Source organism: Carcharhinus amblyrhynchos, unplaced genomic scaffold, assembly GCF_965287045.1.
Source record: "Carcharhinus amblyrhynchos unplaced genomic scaffold, sCarAmb.v2.hapA chromosome_1116, whole genome shotgun sequence".
NCBI classification, from domain to species: Eukaryota; Metazoa; Chordata; class Chondrichthyes; order Carcharhiniformes; family Carcharhinidae; genus Carcharhinus; species Carcharhinus amblyrhynchos.
In genome coordinates, this window is record NW_027650856.1 from 7,138 (window position 1) to 18,900 (window position 11,763).

At 54.3% G+C, this 11,763-nt stretch overlaps 2 protein-coding genes across 2 annotated transcripts; both read left to right on the forward strand.

The window, feature by feature from the left end:
* The first annotated feature begins 1,903 nt into the window (after positions 1 to 1,903).
* On the forward strand, positions 1,904 to 3,842 carry LOC145340532 (nephrin-like). Its single transcript, XM_080185001.1, has 4 exons — positions 1,904 to 2,014; positions 2,403 to 2,597; positions 2,911 to 3,033; positions 3,700 to 3,842. Exons 1-4 carry the CDS (start codon positions 1,957 to 1,959, stop codon positions 3,840 to 3,842), a joined length of 519 nt encoding a protein of 172 aa, XP_080041127.1. The 5' UTR covers positions 1,904 to 1,956.
* A 231-nt stretch (positions 3,843 to 4,073) lies between these two features.
* LOC145340533 (adhesion molecule nephrin-like) lies at positions 4,074 to 9,623 on the forward strand. Its single transcript, XM_080185002.1, has 5 exons — positions 4,074 to 4,183; positions 5,221 to 5,324; positions 5,441 to 5,562; positions 8,108 to 8,314; positions 9,615 to 9,623. Exons 1-5 carry the CDS (start codon positions 4,074 to 4,076, stop codon positions 9,621 to 9,623), a joined length of 552 nt encoding a protein of 183 aa, XP_080041128.1.
* Positions 9,624 to 11,763: the final 2,140 nt, after the last annotated feature.

Sequence of the window (11,763 nt, forward strand, 5' to 3'; positions counted from 1 at the left end):
CCCCAAAAACCCCAGCGCACGCTCCCACCCCAACTCGCTCTCTGACCTTTCTGCTCCCCCTGAGTGGGGTTAAGTGGGGGGGGGGGCCAGTGGTAGGAAATAGGGACAGGAGGAGGCCATTTGGCCCCGCGAGCCTGCTACCCCATTCAATGGGGTCCAGGCTGATCCCACATTCTTCACTTTCCTTCCGTTTTCCATAACCCGGGATTCCCTCACGGACCAAAAACTGATCTCATCCTTAAATACCCACAAGGACTCTGTCTCCGCCCCCCCCGCCCCCGCCAGCCCCCCCAGCTCCCTGTGACTCTGTCCCCCCCCCAGCTCCCTGTGACTCTGTCCCCCCCCCAGCTCCCTGTGACTCTGTCCCCCACCCCCCCAGCTCCCTGTGACTCTGTCCCCCCCCCCCAGCTCCCTGTGACTCTGTCCCCCACCACCCCCCCGCCAGCTCCCTGTGACTCTGTCTCCCCCCCAGCTCCCTGTGACTCTGTCCCCCACCCCCCCAGCTCCCTGTGACTCTGTCCCCCACCACCCCCCCGCCAGCTCCCTGTGACTCTGTCCCCCACCCCCCCAGCTCCCTGTGACTCTGTCCCCCACCACCCCCCCGCCAGCTCCCTGTGACTCTGTCCCCCACCCCCAGCTCCCTGTGACTCTGTCCCCCACCCCCCCAGCTCCCTGTGACTCTGTGTTAAATTGGTTCCTTTACTCTGAGACTCTGCTCCGGAATATTCTGGAGAAAAGGCCAGCATCGCTGGGGTTCCTGGAACTGTGTAACACACCGAGAGGTTATTGAATTAGAGTCCGATGGCTGTGGGAGCGGGACTGACCTTCTGGGGGTGGATGTGGGAGCGAGTCGACAGATTGTTTCATTAATACCCGGGGATCGAGTCTCAGGGCAATGCTGAGATATCGCTCTCCCTCCCCACCCTGACCCTGTACCCCCAGACACCACACACCGAACCCCGTGACCCCTAACCCATAACCCCTAACCCCGTAACCTCTCACCTGCACCCCATTACCCCATGACCCCTAATGTGTAACCCCTAACCCCGTAACCTCTCATCTGCACCCCATTACCCCGTGACCCCTAATCCGTAAACCCTAAACCCGTAACCTTTCACCTGCACCCCATGACCCCCAATCGGTAACCCTGAACCCTGTAACCTTTCACCTGCACCCTGTGAACCCTAGCCTGTAACCCCTGACCCTGTAATCCTTGACCCACGCCCCCTGACCTCACAACTCCATCCCATCCATACTACTTGACCCTTAACCCCTGACCCTGTATTCCTTGACTCCGTACCCCTTGACCCCGTAACCCTTGGCCCTGTAACCCCTGACCCGCACATCCCCGAGGGTGAGAGGGTCTCCCGCAGATACTGATTTCCCTCAGACCCGGATATTTGACCAGAGATTCCGCAGTCCGACAGATGACCAATGGCGAGCGGAGAGGGTCGAGAGGGACTCTGCTCGGATTAACGGGAGATTTAGGGATGTCAGCGGGATTTGGGAAAATGGAACGCCCGCCGGGATGGGGGCCAGCGGGGAACGCTACCCGGACCAAATCAGACACCCCTCCCCCAGCTGGTGACACCCGCAATTCTCCGGAATGTTCCCCTCGCCCACTGTGTCCCCTCACCGGGGGAGAGGGGAGAGCGATCACGGGTCAGGCTGGAGTATCAGAGGGAGATACTCACACTCACTCATCACCGAGATACACGCAGCCCCCACGGGCAGGGGTCCCTGAGAGCTGGGGGGAGGGGGGATTCGCACACACACACACACACAGAGGCTGAGAGACAGTTCCTCAGCAGAGTAACACTGGACCAACTCTGGGTACAGAATCCACCCCACGCTCACCGGCCATTCCAACTCAATCTGATCTGACTCCAATCTGTTCACAGAACACTGCGGCCTCCCTCGCTGAACTCTGAACTCTGACTCAGGCCAGGCGAAAAGATGAACCCCGGAGCAAAGTTCTGTGCCTGGACAACACTGTTACACTGCGTCAGCATTGGTAAGAATCTCCAATTACACACTGTCCCCATCAAACACTCCCAGGACAGGTACAGCAAGGGGTTAGATACAGAGTAAAACTCCCTCTACACTCCCCATCAAACACTCCCAGGACAGGTACAGCACGGGGTTAGATACAGAGTAAAGCTCCCTCTACACTGTCCCCCCCATCAAACACTCCCAGGACAGGTACAGCATGGGGTTCGATACAGAGTAAAGCTCCCTCTACACTGTCCCCCATCAAACACTCCCAGGACAGGTACAGCACGGGGTTAGATACAGAGTAAAGCTCCCTCTACACTGTCCCCCATCAAACACTCCCAGGACAGGTACAGCACGGGGTTAGATGTGTTCCCAGTTGCTGACAGATTGATGTTTTGGTTCCGCAGTGTTTGGGATGAGGCAGGTGTTTCGGAAACAGCCGGTGAACAGCAGCTCTGTCGAGGGCTTGCGGGTGTTGATGGAGTGTGAGGTGGAAGGGGTGACTGGCCCAGTGCAGTGGGTCAGGGATGGATTGTTGCTGGGACCAGGAAGGAACCTCCCGGGATTCCCTCGCTACACAGTGACCGGAAACTCAGCGGCAGGTCAGTATGAGGAGGGCCCAGACTGAGGAGAACGGAGGCCACGGATCAGCCCCTCGAGCCTGTTACACAGGAACAGGAGGAGGCCATTCAGCCCCTCGAGCCTGTTACACAGGAACAGGAGGAGGCCCCGTTATTTTGGCAGGTTCAGTTGAACAGTGGAACGTGTGTAAAGTCACTCGATCATTCTTGAACACAACCTGGGTTCATTGGGGAGAAGGTCCCAGTCCTGCATCAAGAACCGTGAACCGTTCAAACTACTGAGGACGTTTCAGTTGATCTCAGGTACCTAACCTCTGAACTTTGACCCTATCAGGTGTATTTAACCTCCAGATAGAAAATGTGCAGTTAGAGGATGATGCGTCTTATCAGTGCCAAGTTGGGCAGTCAGAAGAATCTATGGGCATCATATCACACACTGCCTGGCTCGATATCCTGAGTAAGTATGACAACACACTGACTCTCACTGGGGTACGGGTCCCACACACACTGACTCTCACTGGGGTACGGGTCCCACACACACTGACTCTCACTGGGGTACGGGTCCCACACACGCTGACTCTCACTGGGGTACGGGTCCCACACACACTGACTCTCTCTGGGGTACGGGTCCCACACACACTGACTCTCACTGGGGTACGGGTCCCACACACACTGACTCTCACTGGGGTACGGGTCCCACACACACTGACTCTCACTGGGGTACGGGTCCCACACACACTGACTCTCACTGGGGTACGGGTCCCACACACACTGACTCTCTCTGGGGTACGGCTCCCACACACACTGACTCTCACTGGGGTACGGGTCCCACACACACTGACTCTCACTGGGGTACGGGTCCCACACACACTGACTCTCACTGGGGTACGGGTCCCACACACACTGACTCTCACTGGGGTACGGGTCCCACACACACTGACTCTCACTGGGGTACGGGTCCCACACACACTGACTCTCACTGGGGTACGGGTCCCGCACACACTGACTCTCACTGGGGTACGGGTCCCACACACACTGACTCTCACTGGGGTACGGGTCCCACACACACTGACTCTCACTGGGGTACGGGTCCCACACACACTGACTCTCCTATTCTCTGTAGTTCCACCACAGATTCCTGTTATTGAGGAATTATCTACCCAATCCACCCTCACCTGGGTTTCGGGAAAGGAATATTTACTGACCTGTCACGCAAAAGATTCGAAACCTGCCTCCAGCATCATCTTTATGAAGAGTGAGTACTGAGCGGTGTGTCTGTTCACAAACCGACAGAATCACCAAATCCCAATCGTGCACAGGGCACCATTCTGACCGTCTAACCTGCACTAGGTCTCCAATTGGAAGAGACCCTTCCACCTTAACTCTCCCCGTATCTCGACACATTTAGCATGGCCAATCCGTCCAACCTACACATCTTTGGACACTAAGGGGCAATTTAGCATGGCCAATCCACTTAACTGACCCACTGAGCTATCGATGTTGACCTCACCACTTTTCTTGCCAGATGGGGTGGAACTTATTGGATCGGAGAGCATAGTGAATCCCGGATCGAAAGCAAAACTTTTCACTACAGTCTCCATAATCAGGTAGGTACAGATATTAAACCCACCGTCCCACATCGAACACTCCCAGGACAGGTACAGCACGGGGTTAGATACAGAGTAAAGCTCCCTCTACACTGTCCCCCATCAAACACGCCCAGGGCAGGTACAGCACGAGGTTAGATACAGAGTAAAGCTCCCTCTACACTGTCCCCCCATCAAACACTCCCAGGACAGGTACAGCACGGGGTTAGATACAGAGTAAAGCTCCCTCTACACTGTCCCCCATCAAACACTCCCAGGACAGATACAGCACGGGGTTAGATACAGAGTAAAGCTCCCTCTACACTGTCCCCATCAAACACTCCCAGGACAGGTACAGCACGGGGTTAGATACAGAGTAAAGCTCCCTCTACACTGTCCGCCCATCAAACACTCCCAGGACAGGTACAGCACGGGGTTAGATACAGAGTAAAGCTCCCTCTACACTGTCCCCCCATCAAACACGCCCAGGGCAGGTACAGCACGAGGTTAGATACAGAGTAAAGCTCCCTCTACACTGTCCCCCCATCAAACACTCCCAGGACAGGTACAGCACGGGGTTAGATACAGAGTAAAGCTCCCTCTACACTGTCCCCCCCATCAAACACTCCCAGGACAGGTACAGCATGGGGTTAGATACAGAGTAAAGCTCCCTCTACACTGTCCCCATCAAACACTCCCAGGACAGGTACAGCATGGGGTTAGATACAGAGTAAAGCTCCCTCCACACTGTCCCCCCCATCAAACACTCCCAGGACAGGTACAGCATGGGGTTAGATACAGAGTAAAGCTCCCTCTACACTGTCCCCATCAAACACTCCCAGGACAGGTACAGCACGGGGTTAGATACAGAGTAAAGCTCCCTCTACACTGTCCCCCCATCAAACACTCCCAGGACAGGTACAGCACGGGGTTAGATACAGAGTAAAGCTCCCTCTACACTGTCCCCCTATCAAACACTCCCAGGACAGGAACAGCACGGGGTTATATTTGTGTCTGTGATATTTCGTGTGAATGGAGTTGGGTGTTTCTGTTCTCAGAGTGACCCCGGAGGATTCGGACAACGGGAATGAGTTAGTTTGTGGTGCTGTGAATTCTGCTCTCTCTCGGCCACGCACACTGTCGTTTCGGATGAACATTTTGTGTAAGATCAGTGATTAATCTCACAGTATCTCCCTGAAAGGGATCCTGATTCTGAATCTTTCCGTCTCTCTTTGAGCTCACTGTCTCACAGACCCTGCGTTCCTGATTCCATTTCAGTCCCTCCGGAGATTCCCACTATCGATGGTTACACTCGAGGGCAGGTCAACGCTGGAGAGACACTCTCATTGGTTTGTACTTCAATCGGGGGCAACCCATTGGCTGCACTACAATGGTTAAAGGTAAGAACTAGCCAGTCACAGTGCGGCGCTCCCTCGGCACTGACCCTCTGACAGTGCGGCACTCCCTCAGCACTGACCCTCTGACAGTGCGGCACTCCCTCAGCACTGACCCTCTGACAGTGCGGCACTCCCTCAGCACTGACCCTCTGACAGTGCGGCGCTCCCTCAGCACTGACCCTCCGACAGTGCGGCGCTCCCTCAGCACTGACCCTCCGACAGTGCGGCACTCCCTCAGCACTGACCCTCTGACAGTGCGGCGCTCCCTCAGCACTGACCCTCTGACAGTGCGGCACTCCCTCAGCACTGACCCTCTGATATTTTTAGATACAGTAGCTTCGGTGTTGGTTCAGTTGAACAGTAATTCCTGTCTTTTCCAGTCCCGTGTCCTCACATCCTTGTTCCACAGCCACAGTGTTTCCTGGGATGAAATCCTGGCTGAGTCTCAGTGAGATATTTTCCACTCACCTCTTGAATTAACTGTCAGTAATTAACTCTTCCATCTCTCCCTTTAATATCGTTTCTTCATACTTTACCCTTCACTTGGCTTCCAGGAATACACACTGTGTCATCAACTACAATCTCAGCGGGGCACGGTGACACAGTGGGTTAGCGCTGCTGCCTCACAGCGCCAGGGACCCGGGTTCGATTCCCGGGGGCACGGTGACACAGTGGGTTAGCACTGCTGTCTCACAGCGCCAGGGACCCGGGTTCGATTCCCGGGGGCACGGTGACACAGTGGGTTAGCACTGCTGCCTCACAGTGAGTTCCACAAATCCACCGCGCTCTGGGACAGTTCCTCCACATCTCAGTATTAAATTTACCGCCTCCCAGCCTATCCCTGTGGCCTCTGGTTCCAGATTGCCCCATGGGGGAAACATCTGGTCTATATTTCGTTTCTCAATCCCTTTTATATCCCTCGATCAGATCCCCTCATCCCTCTAAACTCCAGCGAGTATAAACCCAAACTCTTTAATCTCTCCTCGTTCGTCAACCCCTTCATCCCCGGAATCAGTCTGGGGAACCTCCTCTGAACTGCCTCCAATGTCACCACATCCTTCCTGAAATACGGAGACCCAAACCGGACACAATATTCCAGAGTGGCCTCACCGACACCCTATCCAAGTGCAGCAACAGATCCCTCTGCCCCGAACACACACACCCAGATCCCTCTGCCCCGAACACAGACACCCAGATCCCTCTGCCCCGAACACACACACCCAGATCCCTCTGCCCCGAACACACACACCCAGATCCCTCTGCCCCGAACACACACACCCAGATCCCTCTGCCCCGAACACAGACACCCAGATCCCTCTGCCCCGAACACACGCACCCAGATCCCTCTGCCCAGAACACACACACCCAGATCCCTCTGCCCCGAACACACGCACCCAGATCCCTCTGCCCCGAACACACACACCCAGATCCCTCTGCCCCGAACACACACACCCAGATCCCTCACCTTGTTTTGTCCCACTTTCTCAGCTTCTCCAGTTGAAGGTGTACGGGTTAGGTTGATTGGCCATGCTAAATTAACCCTAGTTTCTGGGGGGTTACATAAGAACATAAGAACATAAGAAATAGGAGCAGGAGTAGGCCATCCAGTCCTTCGAGCCTGCCCCGCCATTCAATAAGATCAGGGATAGGGTGGGTTTGCTGCCAGTACAGGCTCAACGGGCCGAATGACCTCCTGCTGTACTGTACGGATGATTCTATGACTCTGAAGGGAAGATGGGGAAAAAGGTTTTGATTCTCCGGACCAATTTCTAATCATCAGCTCACCCTGCTGCCTGTCCAGCAGTTTTAACTTTCTGTTTCTCAACATGTGTCCGAATAACCAAAGGAATGAAGTTTTTCTGTTTTCTCGGTGAGAATCACCTCTCCCTGAGCTTTGTATGTTACCTCCATCTTCAGCGCCCCTTTCCATTGGTCACAATGACTTTTCTTCACTCTCTCGATCCAATGGGTGTTTTCCAGTCACTTTTCTTCTTTTCCTGTATCTCCGGAACCGCCTCCCATTCATTCACATCACCATCCACACATCCCTCGTCCGAACAGCCGGAAGCTTCTTCCCAGGGCAGGTGACAGAAGTGTTAGTGAGGGATGACTCTGGGATCAGCGACCACAATTCCGTTAGTTTTAAGATAGCGATGGAGAATGATAGGTCCAGCCCAAAAGTTAAAATTCGAAAGTTTCCAGCAGAAAATGAAACTTAAATAAGTTTTCCAAACCGAAAGTGGTCCTGGTTGCTAAGCAACAGCCAAGTTCTTCTTCAACATGTGTTTGTTTCCATGTCAGAAAGTGGGTGGTTACAATGCAGGCACAGTTTCAAGTGAAAGGACAAAGCAGAGAAACACAGGCACTGGCTTTCACATCAGGCTCAATCAGGCAGGACGTCCTCTCCCACACAAACACACAATTCAACTTCGAAGTTATCAACAAAGTCTCCATGATTCCAAAATAGCAATAGAGATAGTGTGAAAGCACACTCGTACCCTCACAATCTCCTCCTGTACTCTCACGCCTTCTCCTCTTTGGACCACAGAATGACGAGGTGCTGTCCCAGGAATGGGAAACAGATGTTTCAACGAGAACATCTCGGAGCTCTCTCTCCTATCCAGTCAGACCAGAGGATGACGGCGTCAAACTCACCTGTCAGGCAATAAATCAGGTCACGGCAAACCCGCTGAGGAGAGTCATCATCCTCCATGTCGTCTGTGAGTCCCAGAATCACTCGCTCACTCTCACTGGGGTACGGCTCCCACACACACTGACTCTCACTGGGGTACGGGTCCCACACACACTGACTCTCACTGGGGTACGGGTCCCACACACACTGACTCTCACTGGGGTACGGCTCCCACACACACACTGACTCTCACTGGGGTACGGGTCCCACACACACTGACTCTCACTGGGGTACGGGTCCCACACACACTGACTCTCACTGGGGTACGGCTCCCACACACACACTGACTCTCACTGGGGTACGGGTCCCACACACACTGACTCTCACTGGGGTACGGGTCCCACACACACTGACTCTCACTGGGGTACGGCTCCCACACACACACTGACTCTCACTGGGGTACGGCTCCCACACACACTGACTCTCACTGGGGTACGGCTCCCACACACACTGACTCTCACTGGGGTACGGCTCCCACACACACTGACTCTCACTGGGGTACGGCTCCCACACACACTGACTCTCACTGGGGTACGGGTCCCACACACACTGACTCTCACTGGGGTACGGGTCCCACACACACTGACTCTCACTGGGGTACGGGTCCCACACACACTGACTCTCACTGGGGTACGGGTCCCACACACACTGACTCTCACTGGGGTACGGGTCCCACACACACTGACTCTCACTGGGGTACGGGTCCCACACACACTGACTCTCACTGGGGCACGGGTCCCACACACACTGACTCTCACTGGGGTACGGGTCCCACACACACTGACTCTCACTGGGGTACGGGTCCCACACACACTGACTCTCACTGGGGTACGGGTCCCACACACACTGACTCTCACTGGGGTACGGCTCCCACACACACTGACTCTCACTGGGGTACGGGTCGCACACACGCTGACTCTCACTGGGGTACGGGTCCCACACACACTGACTCTCACTGGGGTACGGCTCCCACACACACTGACTCTCACTGGGGTACGGGTCCCACACACACTGACTCTCACTGGGGTACGGCTCCCACACACACTGACTCTCACTGGGGTACGGCTCCCACACACACTGACTCTCACTGGGGTACGGGTCCCACACACACTGACTCTCACTGGGGTACGGGTCCCACACACACTGACTCTCACTGGGGGTACGGGTCCCACACACACTGACTCTCACTGGGGTACGGCTCCCACACACACTGACTCTCACTGGGGTACGGGTCCCACACACACTGACTCTCACTGGGGTACGGGTCCCACACACACTGACTCTCACTGGGGTACGGGTCCCACACACACTGACTCTCACTGGGGTACGGGTCCCACACACACTGTCTCTCACTGGGGTACAGGAGTTCTGACCCTCTCGCTGTTGTTTATTTTTGCAGTTGCTCCGAAGCGTGTGGTGATTTTGGGATTGGCTTGGGCGGTGGAAGGGGAGCAGGTTTTGTTGTCCTGTATCACTTCGGGAAGTAACCCCCCTGCCAGGGTTCGCTGGTGGGCAGCGGGGAAGGAGCTGAATGTGACTGACGTGACCTACAGGACGGTGAGTGACCTCTGACACTGTGTGAGGACATGTCTCAGCACTGACCCTCTGACAGTGCAGCGCTCCCTCAGCACTGACCCTCTGACAGTGCGGCACTCCCTCAGCACTGACCCTCTGACAGTGCAGCACTCCCTCAGCACTGACCCTCTGACAGTGCAGCACTCCCTCAGCACTGACCCTCTGACAGTGCAGCACTCCCTCAGCACTGACCCTCTGACAGTGCAGCACTCCCTCAGCACTGACCCTCTGACAGTGCAGCACTCCCTCAGCACTGACCCTCTGACAGTGCAGCACTCCCTCAGCACTGACCCTCTGACAGTGCAGCACTCCCTCAGCACTGACCCTCTGACAGTGCAGCACTCCCTCAGCACTGACCCTCTGACAGTGCAGCACTCCCTCAGCACTGACCCTCTGACAGTGCGGCACTCCCTCAGCACTGACCCTCTGACAGTGCGGGTTTCAGTCTGTGGTGAAGGTTGATGATGTTTCTGGAAGATTCTGCCTCAATAATGCTCGGTCAGTCCAGTGTGACCGGTGGTGTTGACCTTGCTGACCTCTGACCCTCTAGGCTGCTCTGGGTGGAGTTAGTACCGTGTCTAACGTGTCGATGCTGACCAGTCGACAGGACAATGGGATGAGTGTGACCTGTGAGGCTGTGAATGAAGCTGTTTTCCTCTCCCGGACTGCCAGTATCATCGTTAATGTTCACTGTGAGTACACCCCCGGCTCAACGTTCATCGTCAGGCTCCAGGGGCACCTGGGGACAGAATTGGCTTCTTGACAGAAGCCAGAGGGTGGTTGTAGAGAGTTGTTTTTCAAACTGGAGGCCTGTGACCAGCCTCAGGGATCAGTGCTGGGCCCACTGTTAGTTGTCATTTATATTAATGATTTGGATGAGAATATAGGGGGCATGGTTAGTAAGTTTGCAGATGACACCAAGATTGGTGGCACAGTGGACAGTGAAGAAAGTTATCTCAGATTGTAATGGGATCTTGATCAATTGGGCCAGTGGGCTGACGAATGGCAGATGGAGTTTAATTTAGATAAATGTGAGGTGATGCATTTTGGTCGATTGAACCAGGGCAGGACTTACTCAGTTAATGGTAGGGCGTTGGGGAGAGTTACAGAACAAAGAGATCTCGGGGTACAGGTTCATAGCTCCTTGAAAGTGGAGTCACAGGTGGACAGAGTGGTGAAGAGGGCATTCGGCATGCTTGGTTTCATCGGTCAGAACATTGAATACAGGAGTTGGGACGTCTTGTTGAAGTTGTACAAGACATTGGTAAGGCCACCCTTGGAATACTGTGTACAGTTCTGGTCACCCTATTATAGAAAGGATATTATTAAACTAGAAAGAGTGCAGAAAAGATTTACTAGGATGCTACTGGGACTTGATGGATTGAGTTATAAGGAGAGGCTGGATAGACTGGGACTTTTCTCTCTGGAGTGTAGGAGGCTGAGGGGTGATCTTATAGAGGTCTATAAAATAATGAGGGACACAGATCAGCGAGATAGTCAATATCTTTTCCCAAAGGTAGAGGAGTCTAAAACTAGAGGGCAGAGGTTTAAGGTGAGAGGGGAGAGATACAAAACATAGAACATAGAACATAGAACATAGAACATTACAGCGCGGAACAGGCCCTTCGGCCCACAATGTTGCGCCGACCAGTCCTATTTTTAAAAAAAAACATTGACCCACTAATCTAAACCACTCCTTTTTCGTCCATAAACCTATCCACCAATCTCTTAAACGCCCCCAAACTAGGCGCATTTACAACTGCAGCAGGCAGGGCATTCCAGTCCCTCACCACCCTCACAAAAGGGTCCAGAGGGGTAATTTTTTCACCCAGAGGGTGGTGAGTGTCTGGAACGAGCAGCCAGAGGCAGTAGTAGAGGTGGGGACAATTTTATGTTTTAAAAAGGATTTAGACAGTTACATGGGTACGATGGGTATG